Here is a 14882-nt window from a genome sequence, read left to right as displayed (position 1 = left end):
TTATGAGATTTCTTACTGTGCCCATGCCAGTCCAATGCTGGCATTTCTACATCATACCTACTTGCAGGATACAGTGGGGGGGGAGTCTCTGGTCTCCCAGCTACGTGTTTCTTGGCAGTACGTGGTGCACTGTTCGTTTTTGGTGGGATTCTCTGGTCGCTGCTGTCAGTGGGATTTCCCATTGATGTCACCCCATGCTGCCACAAAACCCATAGGAGGGGGTGTGCTGCCAGTGGATTCAAATAATCCTGTTGGTGTGAATGGCCAGAGAAATAATGTATTTTGCTTGCATTCAAAAAGACCTAATATTTCATTACTTGTTTGGTGTGGTTTGATGCAATATCCTGCAGCAAGAGACAATCAGTGAATCAGTCGTTTTGCTGGGTAGAGATGACTTGAGTCTCAGTGTAAATGTGGACTTGTCTGAGAGATCACCAGTGCAATTTTACCAGAAAAATTCGAAGTGATGTAAAAGTAATCACTCTTTTTTCCAGTGGGTTTGGCAGTGCAATCTTCTCACGTTGTCAAATTTATTTGACAGCAGGGAGATTTGCGTCAGTAGATGGGGGGGATATGGAGCCGAGGATATCAGACCCACCCACCCCAAACACCAACAGCAATGTAAGCTCCCCCCGCCCCAACAGGGACACAAGTTACAGCATCAGGACCCTCCCAAATGAATCCTCCATCAAGACACTCTCTGCAGCATCCATTTTGCTAATCACCCCCCATCTGCTGAGTTTGTTTTCTCCCCCCACCCATTCCCTTGCTGATCATCTGGTTTTCATTCACCCTATCATTAGTCTCACCCCCTTGGCACTACCCCAACACAGGGTGCCCAGTCGGTGCAGCCAGGCTGGCAGTGCCCAATGTGCAATACCTGGCCGTGCCCCCCAACCATCCCGGGCTTCAATGGGCTCCCATCTCCCAGGCATACCCACTGGTGGGTGCCAACTGATCGTAGGTGAGATCGCTTGCTGATGAGGGTGAAGCATCTGTGCGGTTGCAAACAGCTGTAGAGGATGCGCCAATATCATGTAAAACATGACTTGAATATAAGCTAATAGCATCAGCAAAACAGGGCTGGGAACATTGAATTTTTGGCCAATTCCTGGCTTGCCATGTTGATAGGCTGGCACAGTGAGCTGATAGGATTGTGCCCCACTGCCCCACCTGTTCTATTGGTGGTTAACTTGATCTGAATTTATGTATATTTAATCTTGATGAATTTTTAATGTATTCGTGTAGAGAAATAAAACAAATCTTGGGTCTAAAAGTCAAATAGGGACAAGCAACCATGTTCAGCGCAAAATATAAGACAGTAGGATCATGTTAGGAATCTGTTTTAATAGAAAATGGTTGTGTTTGTAAATGTCTCTACATAAAGCTTGTTTGATATTTGTCACCATTTTTATGGCTTTTCTGATGTGCTGCTCAAAATTAATTAGCTGATATTGCTTGAGCCTGTTACATAATTTTCTCAATTAAGCTGTTAAAAGCCTTTCCAATATAGCAGACAAGTGTACAATTCTGAGGCTGTGCAACAAACATAAATATTTACTTCAAGTCTTCCAACTGCATGTACCAGGCACTTGAGAACTGGTGTATGGGACTTCCCAAAGTCAATGCAGTTTCCAAAGAAAAAGCTTTACTTCTCAGTGAAAGGTACCTGGCTTTAAAACTGTGTAGTTATTTTACAGCCCAATGGACAAGGCCTATAGACAAAAGCTCATTAAGTGTCACAAACCAGAAGAATGAAATGCGATGGAGAGGAAAAATTCCACCTTCCATTAGGAAATGAGCTGAGACATGACAACGCTGGCTACTATCAAGAAAATCAACTGATGTGTGTGGTTGGCTGTCAGTTTTATTACATGGAGCAAACACAACATTTAAGAATTCAAAACTATCTACCTATATATAATGTATCATGGGAAGCAGGATCAGAAATGTATTTGCCCAATTCCTGTTTGTTTAAAAGAAAGTATTCCCTCCCCTGTTTTTTCAGTATGTAACTACCAGTTATCTGATCTGCTGGCTCCTGTTAGGAGGTGCGTGATAATAGTCTGCGGTGATCTGCTCTACCAATCTTTCACTTGATGTAGAGTGCTGAAGAAACCAGTCACAATTAGGCAGAAATCCCCTATTGCTCTATCTATCTTTGCACATGAATAAACTACCTCACGTGGCAGATTGGGGTCTGTATTCCCAGTTTTTCTAATGCAAAGAGTAAACAGTTTGATATTTATCTGTGTGGTGTAATTGCAGAATTTTGAAGTTGAAGCTGATGATTTGGTGCCCATCAATGAACTTGGTCGAGGAGCATATGGAGTTGTGGAGAAAGTGCGGCACACACCCAGCGGAACCATAATGGCTGTAAAGGTACTAACCTTGTGTCTCTTTGCTGAAATGTTATATTTTTAAGGAAGCTGTAGGACATGAGTTTAAAATTAGAGCCAGCCCATTCACAAGTGAAATCAGGAAGCACTTTGTCACAGACATCTGGAACTCTGCCAAAATGCTGAAATGTTTAAGTCTGAGATCAATAGATTTCCCTTCTGTATGGGTATCCAGTGATATGGAGCAAAAGACAGCAATATTAAGTTAATTTACAAATTGGCAATGATTTAGTTGAATTGTTAAACAGATTTGAAGGGCTGAATTGTCTACTTTTTTTTGAGGAAGTGAGTTAGAGTTTTTGTTAAAACCACCAAAGGATCAACTTTGCATTCAGAGACCCAAATTTAAGTTATACCCTGTTTCCCATTGCTGCTGTGCAGAACACAAATGGATAAGCACTCTATCTTACATAACCTATTTGCATTGGGAAGCACTCTGTTTTGCATAACCTATTTGCAGTGAAAGTTCATTTATTATCATTCTAGTTTCCGCAGTATTGATTCTCCACAAGAATTGCTCAGTCTGGGTTTGTTTTACGTTTAACAGCTAAAATGCAACTAAAGACTTATAATGTACTTCCAGAGTCCTTGGGTTCTTGATTTAGCATTTTTAAAATGATATCTGGTATGGGGTAATCCTAAATAGACCAATCAAAAGCTTAAAAACTTTCTGATTAAATACCGTTCACATTTTTCATTGGTTGTCGTGGAGGCATTTCTCCATTATGATGGATAATTCAGCTGCCACTCCTTCTCCATTTTATTAATTTGCCTTTTAAAACCAATTTCATTTTAATTTGCTTTCCCTTTCAAGATTTCTGTGACTGCCATTTGTTCCCATTACAAGTTCTCTTTTTAATCGCTTAATACTTCTTGTTTTGTTTCATCTTGTTTTCTTTATATTTTGAACAATTTCCTGATATAACAGAAACTCTGAATGTATTTCACTTGTACTGCTTGTAATTTACAAAGTTCTGGTCCTGTAGTTATCTCTGCCAATTTATTTAATAATTCTGGATGCCATCTAGTGGTGTGGAAATAGAGTTCCCGGCAAGGTGCTAGGAATCTCACAACCAGCAATGCAATAAGTAATGAGATGCTAAGGACATGGGATGGGACCTGTAGGTTGTAACAATTGATTATTGCTCTTGTGTGAGCAATAGTCAATGAATGCATTTTAGTTACATTGAGCAGCTATCATTAATGTCTTTAATAATCTTTTTGTCTGCAGAAGGCTGCTCTGTTGTGGAATGCAAGGTTCTTTCGCTTGGCTAATGTGTAATGCTTTAGTTACCAAATAGGTTGCTATTTATGTTGTTACAATTATATTTAATTACATCGCACAAAAATATGAGTTTTCCAGGGGAGATGAGAAGAAATCTATTTACACAACAAGTTATGACCTGCAGTGCACTGTCTGAAAGGATGGTGGAAGTACATAGAAACATAGAAAATAGGTGCAGCAGTAGGCCATTTGGCCCTTCGAGCCTGCGCCACTATTCAATATGATTATAGCTGATCATGCAGTTTCAGTATCCCACTCCTGCTTTCTCGCTATATGCCTTGATCCTTTTAGCCACAAGGACCCTGTCCAGCTCCCTCTTGAACATATCCAATGAACTGGCCCCAACAGTTTTCAGTGGTAGGGAATTCCACAGGTTCACAACTCTGAGTGACGATGATCTTCCTCATCTCAGTCCTGAATGACTTGCCTCTTATTCTTAGACTTTGACCCCTAGTCCAGGACTTCTCCAACTTCGGAAACATTCTTCCCACATCTACCTGTCCAGTCCCATTAGGATTTTATGTTTCTTTGAGATCGTTCTCATTCTTCTAAATTCCAGTGAGTACAAGCCCAGTCGATCCAGTCTCTGCCATTCCGGGAATCAGTCTGGTGAACCTTCACTGGACTCCCTCAATAGCAAGAATGTCCTCCTTCAGACTAGGAGACCAAAACTGCACACAACACTCAATGTGTGGCCTCACCAAGGCCCTGTACAACTGCAGCAAAATAACCTTACTCCGAAATGCAAATCTTTGAAGACCAGCATGCCTCACTATCTGCTATACCTACATGCCAACCTTCAGCGACTGTTCCACTATGACACCTACTTCCCCTTTTCCTAAATTGCCACCATTCAGATAATCTCCCTTTCTGTTTTTACCACCAAAGTGGATAACCTTATATTTATCCACATTATATTGTATTTGCCCACTCAGCCCACCTGCCAAAATCACCTGGCACCTCTTATCACCGTCCTCACAGCACACATTGCTACCCAGCTTAGTGTCACCTGCAAATTTGGAGATATGGTGTTCAATTCTTTCATACAAATCATTTATGTATATTGTGAATAGCTGGGGTCCCAGCACTGAACCCTGTGGTACCTCACTAGTCACTCCGAAAAGGACCTGTTTATTCCCACTCTCTGCTTCCTGTCTGCCATCCTGTTCTCTATCCATGCTAATACATTACCCCCAATACCATGAGCTTTAATTTTGCTCACTAATCTCTTATGTGGGACTTTGTCAAAAGCCTTTTGAAGTCAAATACAAAATATCCACTGCTTCACCCTTGTCACTCTACTGGTCACATCCTCAAAAAATTCCAGAAGATTTATCAAGCACGATTTCCCTCTAGTGAATCCACGCTGACTTGGACCGATCCTGTCACCGCTTTCTAAATGCTCAGTTATTACATCTTTAATTGACTCCAGCATTTTCACCACTACTGATGACAGGCTGACTGGTCCATAATTCCCCACTTTCTCTCTCCCAGCTTTTTTAAAAAGTGGAATTACATTAGCTACTCTCCAGTCCAATGGAACTCTTCCAGAGTCTACAGAATTCTGGAAAATGATAACCAATGTGTCTACTATTTCTAGGGCCATTTCCTTAAGTACTGTGGGATGTGGGGCATCAGGTCCTTGGGACTTGCTGGGTTTTAATCCCAGGAATTTCCCCAGTACAATTTCCTAATTAATAAAGATTTCCTTCAGTTCCTCCTTCCTGCTAGACACATTGTCCCTGAGTATTTCTGGAAGGTTATTTGTGTCCTCTTCAGTGAAGGCAGATCCAAAGTATTTGTTCAGATAGTCTGCCATCTCTTTGTTGCCCATTATGAATTCAGCTGATTCTAACTGTAAGGGATCGACATTTCACGTGTAATAGTGACTTTTAAAAGGAACATGGACATGGGAAAAGAATTGCAGGGTAATGGGCAAAGAACAGGGAAGTGAAACTAATTAGGTTAACAGTGACAATAGGCTGAATAGCCTTCACCGCTGCAAGCTTCAGTTATTTTGGCCACAATTTGCCAAAACATAACTGTCATCACGGTAAGAAAACCTGAGCGATCAATACTGAGCCCCAATTGCCCCACGCTTAATAGTTTTTTTGGGAGGTGATAAATTGCTAGGCGGGGCAGGGCTGAAACACACTGAGCCCAGTGTCAAAACAACTGGGGACTGTTTTGAAAAGATGCCCTGATCTCTCAGTGCACTGGGAGACCCTCTTCCTTCCTCCACAAATATCAGGACCACCCTCCTCACCTCGTCCGTGGCATGTTTCCCACTCTATATCCATGACGCACGTCACTGGCATCAGAGCATTTGGGTTCTGTGCCCCCAACATGACCCCTAACATTCCCTTCCTCCTCATGCCCCACCCCATCATAATCATCCCCCCATTATAGCCACACCCAGCCATAGCCCCCATTCAGGCACTACCCTTGGCACACTGACAGTGCCTGACCATGTCCCCAACCACCTGGGAGCTTCAGTGGTCTCCCTGAGCTTTCAGGCATGGCTGTCATACCTGGTGTCCACTAGTGGAAAGTAGTAGCGATTCTTATCAGGGTCACACTGCACCCAAGGGTTGGAAAATCCCAGGAGCTGGAAGAATCCGGTGTTGAATGGGCTAAGCATAGTTAAATGCAACTTTAAGTATGCTAATAGAGAATCCATTTTAGACCAATAGAAAGGGACCAGGACGATTGGTGCCGGCCTCAAAACCTGCTTATAGACGTGCATGCAATTTTCTGGGGTCGGTGCGATCTACATGAGGTGCAGCAAGGTGGCTAACTCGCCCCCATTGTTTCTGCACCACATGGGACTTCCTCCTTTCCTGCAACTTTTTAAAAAATCGTTGACGGGATGTGGGCATTGCTGGCTGGGCCAGCACTTATTGCTCATTCCTAACTGCCCTCCATTACAGGGGGCATTTCCGAGTCAACCACACTGCTGTGGATCTGGAGTCACATGCAGGTCAGACTAGGTAAGGACAGTAGATTTCCTCCCCTAAAGGGCATTAGTGAACGTGATGGGTTTTTATGACAATTGACGATGGTTTCATTCCATATTTTCTTACTGAATTCAAATTTGACCATCTGGCAGGTGGGATTTGAACCCAGGTCCCCAGATCTTGCCTTGGGTCTTTGGATTATTAGGCCAGTGACAATACCACTATGCCACTGCTTCCCGGCACCAATGGCGGCTCTCTCTGTTGTTATCAAAGAGTAATACAGCACAGGAACAGGCCCTTCAGCCTACTAAGCCTGTGCTGATATATGGTTTCTATTCCTGTGTTTGCCTCCAGTTCATGTGTCATAGAATCATAGAATCCCTACAGTGCAGAAGGAGGCTATTCAGCCTATCAAGTTGGCATCAACCACAATCCCACCCAGGCCCCATCCCCATAGCCCCATCTATTTACCCTAGCCTGTTTCACCGATACCAAAGGGCAATTTAGCATGGCCAATCGACCAAACCCACACGTCTTTGGGCTGTGGGAGAAAACTGGAGCACCTGGAAGAAGCCCATGCAGACATGGGAAGAATGTGCAAACTCCACACAGACAGACGCCAGAATTGAAACGGGTCTCTTGTGCTGTGAGGCAGCAGTGCTAACCGCTGTGCCGTCATGTCTATCAAGATACGCCTTAAATGTTGCTAACGTGCCTGCTTCCAAACCTCCGCTGGCATTGCATTCCAGGCACTCGCCACTGTCTGTTTGAAAAACCTTCCTTACACACCTACTGTAAACTTATCCCTCTCACCTTAAATCTGTGCTCCCTTATATTTCCCCTTTCCACCCTGGGAGAAAGCTTCTAACTATCCACTCTATCTATGCCATTCATAATTTTGTTGACCTCTATCAGGTTGCCCCTCAGCCTCTATCTTTCTAATAAAAAGAATCCGAGTTTATTCAACTTTTCCTCATACGTAAAACTCTTCAGACCAGGCAACACCCTGGTAAACTTTCTTTGCACCGTCTTCAAAGCATCCACGTCCTTCTGGTAGTATGGCAACCAGAACTCCCCGCCATATTCCAAACGTGGCCTAACTAAATTTTAATACAGCTGTGGTATAATTTGCCAGCTTTTATACTCGGTGCCTCGGCCAATGAAGGCAAGCCTACTGTATGATTTCTTGGCTACCCTATCCATTTGTGTTGCTAGCTTCAGGGACCTGTGGACCTGTACACCCATATCACTCTTGCTCCTAAGAAATTTCAGGACTTAGGCTTAGAAATATCAAGGGGCAGTTCCCACAACGTCATGCTGCTGGGGCTGCCAGTAATTTCGTTTCTTGAATATCAGGGCACCATTTTTAAAGGCATTTTATCAGCTCCCCCCTGCCCCAGGCATTGCCTGGGTAGTGCCAGGAGGCACTACACCCCCCCCCCCCCCCCCAACCCCCAACCACCACCACTCTGAGACATGTTGAGATTTCCACTTCTATCGTCAACCCACCCCAAAGGAACATGAGCAGAAAATCCCAGCCTGAATCATTACTTCCAAGATAATAATGAGCACAAATCACAAAGGAAGAATTCCTATTTTGTTGATTTTCTTAGAATAAAAAAAATGATTAGGCAAAGGGAGGGATGTTTATTCACGAACACTTTTCCAAGAGTCACTAGAGGTTGATGGAAGCCTCCCATTGTTATCTCTTTTCCTTCCCCTGGAATCACTAAAGTCAGTGCAGTAAGGAACCACTCTTGACTTGTCTGACATCCACTACACTTAGCAGAGGTCATAAAAATAATTATGTTGTATGTGTAACTTTATATGTCTACCAAGGTGACTATATGTGGAGGTGGGGGTTAGTTAGTGCATTTATTCAATGCAATTGTTGATTTCCTAATTGTCAGAAATTAGTTGATTAAGTGTAATTAGTTCTTTTTTTTTTCCCCACTTCATTGCGCAACCACTTCTCTTCATTCCATGTAACTGCAGGCAAAATGTAGGTTGGCAAAAGCAACTGGATTTGCTCCATCTCACTGCTGTCCAGCTAACTTTTGTTTCCTGCCTCCTAACGTGCTGTTTGCATGATGTTGGACAAGCTTTTCAAGCCCCATAGTATGATTAATTGTTTTTAATAAAATTGCTGAAACATTCAGTTACATGAATAATGAGTTGTTGTGGCCCTTATTAGTCTTTTGCCAAAATTCGGTTGCCACCTTTTCAATATCCCTTCCATGCCTCATTTCTTATCTGTTTGAAGGTACGGCAGAGTCTTACTGAAAAAAAATATTTAAATCAAATACTTGAGGACGTATCCCCTTTTTATTGAAAAGCAAAATGCTGTTACAGATTTTGCAGTTTGTCATTATGTTTGACTGTTTTCCTTCACCCTTATGTGCAATTGGTACCTACCTCCTGTAGTTCTGAATCTTTGCTGATATCCCTTGATAGGGAGAGGGTGGGTTAACCCTGATTTATGGTTTCTCTCGCAGCATTTCAGGGATAATCCCAGCATTTTGGTCTCCAAACTCACAATGGCGTCAACTCCCCATCAGTGAGTTTTGAATATGGTAAGCTGACTGACTTGGTCTTGTTGCGAGTCGGCAGTTAAGCTGAACCTTTCTGCTGCTTCTTTGTTTCTAAACTCTATCACAAGAAGCTTCTTTTACAGGCACTGAAGGAACACTGTGTGCAGTTGTGGCCTGGACAAATCTGGGCTGTTCTGTGATGGAAGTTCTTGGGGTCAGGCACCAAACTATCTTAATGGTTTATTGTATTTTTCCTGCAATGTGGGAAATACTCAAAACTGGCAAAAGCTATTGGTAGAAGGCTCAGTTTAGACACTCCGAGACAAACATGAGTTGCTCTTTGTTGAGCATCAGTGCCGTGGCACTGTATTTGACCACCACGTCAAGACCTCACAGCTTGCATGAATCTGTAATTGGCCATTTACAGGCTATGAACATGAGATGATACCTTGCCCATCATGTATAGATAATTTAGATCTCCTAGCGACATCATATAATTTAACCATTGATACACAAAGGTTAATACTTGGAATTTTTTTTTGAGTTGCAACTTTTAGCTTGCAGAGTCCAGCTGCAAGGTTTTGTTGTTGTGGAAAGGCAAGGATTAGAAGAGCACCTCAGCCATGCTGTCCCCACTTCTCTATCCATGTAACCCTGCACGTTTCCCATGGCTAATCCACTTAACACATCTTTGGACACTAAGGAGCAATTTACCATGGCTAATCCATCTAACTTGCACATCTTTGGACCCTCAGTATGGTTTGCCTATCTTTGTACTCAATTAGAGGGATACAATGGAGATAAAGGGCTGGATTTTCCAGCCACATTCGCCCCAAGGTCTTGCCTGAGGGCAGTGGACCTTTGCGTGGTCCGTTTTCTGCCCGTGGTGTCTGGGACGGTAAAATTCCTCCCAAAGACTTGCATTTGTAGAGTATCTCTCAGGACCGCAAACATCTTTACTTCCAGTGACGTATTTTTGAAGTGTAATGAAGGAAACACAGCAGCCGGTTTACACAGAACTAGGTCTCATGAACAGTGATGTGATTGTGACAAGATAATTGTTTTAGTGATGTTGGTTGAGGGATAAAAATTGACCAGGGCATCAGGAAGAATGCCTCTGCTTCTCTTCAAAATTGTTCTAAGTTCTGAAGAAGAACCAGAAACTTAACTATATTTCTTTCACTATAGGTGCTACATTTTTTACAGCAATTTTTGGAGTTATCCTGAGTGTCTGGAGCAATTTTTATCTCTTAACCAACATCACCAAGAGAGTTTATCTGATCATCATCACATTACTCTTCATTTGAATTTTCTATGAGTAGCATTGCATTATATTAGTAACTTCAGAAGTACATAATTGATTATATGAGTGCTTTAGGATACCTGGAGGTTATGAAAGATGCTGTATTAATGCAAGTCTTTCTGTTGTGCGATGTCCACCTATTCCTGTTCCCGCTCGGCATCTCTGGTCTGTTTAGATCAGCAGTGTTGTGGTCACTTATGTTCTTACTGCTAAGATTTAAGTTGCTCGCTAATTGACACTTGTCCATTCAAGCCATCAGGGAGAGCTTTGGAATAAAATAATTTTAATACGCATATTTTGTAATTTTATTTTTCAGAGAATCCGAGCAACTGTGAACAGCCAGGAACAGAAGAGATTGCTAATGGATCTTGATATCTCAATGAGAACTGTTGACTGTTTCTATACAGTTACATTCTATGGAGCTCTGTTTCGAGAGGTAGTGAGAAGTGCTTAATGGAAATTTTGCAAGAGGAGAAAGCTTTTTTAAAAAAAATTCAACCTTTTAGCTTGAAAATGGAGGTTGAGAATCTTATTATAGGTCAATCGAAGCATCATTACTCTCCCATCACCTTTTAGGAGAAGGAAAAAGCTCCAAATGCGTTTACTTTGACTTTTGTGATTGATGTCAACTCTGACGTGGGAATGGAGGGCAATCTTTGAACCAAAATAATGTTTTACTGCATATTTTATAATGAATGCATCACGCGATCTGATATTTCATTGTTGATACCATCTCGATACTCACGCACTGCACATTGCTCAGTGCTTTGTTGAACCTTCTCAAAACTCCAGGGTTAGGTCATTACCTGTCTATTTTTTCATTATTGTTGGAAAACCAACTTTAGCACAGTACTATTCACATACTAATATGCCTGCTAATCAGTGCATCTTTTCTCTGAGGGGGTTTTGAACTTCAAAAGTTAAACCCAGCCGGACACTGGTTAGATTGAAGCTGAGTTTTCACCTGCGCTATTTAGCCATTTTATATCCAGTCTCTAGAAATTTGGTTCTGATTTTAGTCTAGTTTTTTCCCCAACTTTTCCAGGTATTTTAATATTAGTAAATTGAGTTTAAAATCTCCTTTCTGGATTTTTTTAACTTGTAAGGAATTTTTTTCTTTAATTTTTCATCAGTGCTCCAAATCTCTCATCCTTTGGGTTGGTGTCCATTTTCCAGAGGCCTCAGTGAAGTGCCTTAGGTATATCTTCTAACTTTAAAGGTGCTATATAAATCCAAGTATGTTTGTTGTAGACACAGCAACTTTCTGTATCAAAATAGCGATTGGAATCAAGTGCAATGAATTGGACATATGGAGCTAAAAGTTTGAATGGAGGTAATTATAACAACTTGTATTTATATAGTGCCTTTAAAAAGTCCCAAGTTGTTTCAGTGGAGTATTGTAAAACAACATTTGACACTATTCCCTCATAAGGGGATCTTAAGTGTTAGAAGAACGAGGGAAGTTTTAAAGAGTGTCTTAAAGAAAGGTGGAGAAGTTTAGAGAGGGAATTCCAGAGCCTCAGGTTAAAGTAGTCGAGGGCACATTAACCAGTGGTGGAGGAATTAAAATTGGGGATGTTCAAGAGACCAGAGTTGGAGAAATGCAGATATTCCTGAGGGATGTTGACTGGAAGAGGTTACAGAGATAGGGAAGGACAAGACCATGCCGACATTTAAAAGCAGGTATGAGATTTTTAAAATTGAAGTATTTAATTGACTCAATTTAAAATAGTGTTTGCTAACCCACTGATAATCAGAATGAGGAGAAATATTCTCCCTTTGACTTAAGAAGGCTGCATTTGGCTCATTACAGGTCTAAGTGCACTTTAGTGCTTGTATTAAAATTGGCTCTTCTTGACAATGAATTAACAACTGGTCTAATGAGGATAAAGTGACGTTTGATACTATCAACTGGCTATTCTTGCATCAATATGGTATAGTCAGGCAATGAATGAACGTGGCGTGGCTGCACAAAGCTATATAACACTTGGCTAATTGTTTAGCTGATACGAGACCAACGTAAATTAACAGAGTAGTCAGCTTAGCCCTCCTGCAGCAACCTGTATCCATTTTAATGAAGTGTTCTACATGAACTCCCCATTAGCAGTACACAAGGGAATGATTTTTTTTGCAGCCATTCTTAATCTCTGTAAGATCGTCTTCAGGCGCCATATAAGACTTCAGAGAAATATTAGTGTGACTTCTATCTCTAGTGCCATATTACTATCACAAGTTATTTAATCAACAAAGAGGCCTTTCAGACCATCATGTCTCTGCTGACTCCTTAACAGTGATCTAATTAGTCCTACTGTCCCTGCTCTTTTTCCAATTTTTGTTTCATGTATTTATCCAATTCCCATCGAAAAGTTACTATTGAATCTACTTATCATGGCCCTCTGCTGCTTCTTCTGTCAATTTCCTTAAACTGTATCCTCTGGTTACTGACCCTCATGTCAGTAGAAACTATTTTTTTTTACTGTAATATAACCCCTTACAAATCTTCAAGAAAGAAAGACTTGTGTTTATATGGGGGGCTTTTATGACCTCAGAATACCTAAAGTGCTTTGCAGACAAAAAAGTCATTTTGAAGTGTAGTCACAGCTGAAACTTGGGAAACATGGCACTCACTTTGCACACAGCAAGGTCTCACAAACAGCAGCACGATAATGGCCAGATAATCTTTTTAAAATGGTGTTGATTGAGGGATAAATATTGGTCAAGATGTTGGGGACACCTTTGAAATAGTGCTGTAGGACTTTCAACCATTTGAGAGGGCAAATGGCTCATCTGAAAGATGGCACCTCCAGTGTTCTTTTAGTGCTGTACTGAAGTACAGCCTAGATGTTTAGTCCCTAACTAATAATATAAGTGTTAAATGTAATTTAAAGTTATTTGTTAATGTTTCAAATCCGTATGACTCTTCAGAGCTTCACCAGAGAAGAAGTTACATGGACTCAAACCGTTAACTGTGTTTCTCTGTCCACAGAGTTTTTTTCCAACATTTTCTGTTTTTATTTCAGATTCCAGCATCCACAGTATTTTGCTTTTATTAAAGATATTGGTATCTTGTACACTTGAATTAGATTATAAATTCCCCCAAATTATTGCAGCAAGTAGAATCCCAGCTCAGCTTCTGATGCAGTTCTTTTCCTCGGTGTCCCAGCCAGAGGATCAAGCTGAACTCTGAGGCAAAGGATTGCTGTGCAGTTCGAGAATAAACTTTTTGAAAATTGTTAGTTGTTAATAAGACCATTGCAAGAAGAGTAGACTGTTCGGCCCCTTGAGTCTGTTCCATCATTCAAACGGATCATGGCAGATCTGACATTCCTCACATCCACTTTCCTGCCCTTTCCTTGTAACCCTTGGTTCCCTTACTAATCAAAGAGTTATCTCTCTCAGGCTTAAGTATACACGAAGACTCTGGCTGCACAGCTTTCTATGGCAAGGAGTTCTGAAGACACTCAGCTCTCTGAGAGAACAAATTAATTCTCATCTCAGTCTTAAATTGGCACCCCTTTATTCTGAGACTATGTCCTCTGCTGCTATGAGACTCTTTCCATGAGGGGAAACGTTCTCTCAGCATTTACTCTGTTAATTCCCTTAAGAATCCTATATATTTCAATGAGATCACCTCTCATTCTTCTAAATTCCAATGAATAGAGTCCAAAACTGTTGACCTTTTCTCAAAAGACAATCCCTCCGTACTGGGATCCTAGCAAACCTTCTTTGAACTGCCTCCAATGATATAATATCTTTCACAGAATCACAGAAAATAAGGGGACCACGACTGTTCACAGTATTCCAAATGTGATCTCACCAATACCTTACACAGTTGTAGCAAGACTTCCCTACTCTTATATTCCAACCTCCTTCAAATAAGGACCAACATTCCACTGTCTTGTGCAGAAATATCCCCAAGTTCCTTTATGTTGCAGCTTTTTGCAGTCTTTCTCCATTTAAATAATGTTCTGTTCTTTTGTTCTCCGTTCCAAAATGAACAACTTCACATTTTCCCACAATATACTTCATTTGCCAACTTTTTGCCCACTTATTTAACCTATTAATATCACTTTTTAAACTATTTTTGTTGTCTGCAAATTTGGCTGCAGTACATTCACTTCCTTCCTCCAGGCTATTAATATATATTGTAAGCAGTTGTGGTCCCAGCACTGATCCCTGTGGAACCCCACTGGTTACTGGTTGCCAACCTGAAAAAGAGCCCTTTGTTCCCCACTCGCTGTTTCCTGCCCACTAGCCAATTCTCTATCCATGCCAACATATTGCCTCCAACACCATTGGCTCTTCTGACTTGATCTTTTGTGAGGTATCTTGTCGAACGCTTTTTGGAATTCCAATTGCAACACATCTATGGTTCGCCTCTATCCAGCATGGTTGAGACTTCCTTGA

At 41.4% G+C, this 14882-nt stretch overlaps 1 protein-coding gene across 2 annotated transcripts in view; it reads left to right on the top strand.

Moving 5' to 3' along the window:
- LOC145354875 (dual specificity mitogen-activated protein kinase kinase 3-like) overlaps positions 1-14882 on the top strand; it is a 121968-nt gene that overhangs the window by 89761 nt on the left and 17325 nt on the right. For both annotated transcript variants that reach the window (XM_080206435.1, XM_080206436.1), the window contains exons 4-5: positions 2269-2382; positions 10792-10911. In XM_080206435.1, the coding sequence (XP_080062561.1) occupies positions 2269-2382; positions 10792-10911 (234 nt within the window). The remainder of the gene's footprint in view (positions 1-2268; positions 2383-10791; positions 10912-14882) is intronic.

Source organism: Carcharhinus amblyrhynchos, chromosome 18, assembly GCF_965287045.1.
Source record: "Carcharhinus amblyrhynchos chromosome 18, sCarAmb.v2.hapA, whole genome shotgun sequence".
In the NCBI taxonomy this organism is placed as follows: domain Eukaryota; kingdom Metazoa; phylum Chordata; class Chondrichthyes; order Carcharhiniformes; family Carcharhinidae; genus Carcharhinus; species Carcharhinus amblyrhynchos.
The sequence above is the reverse complement of the archived record's forward strand: the minus strand, read 5'-3'. Positions and strand labels throughout refer to the sequence as shown.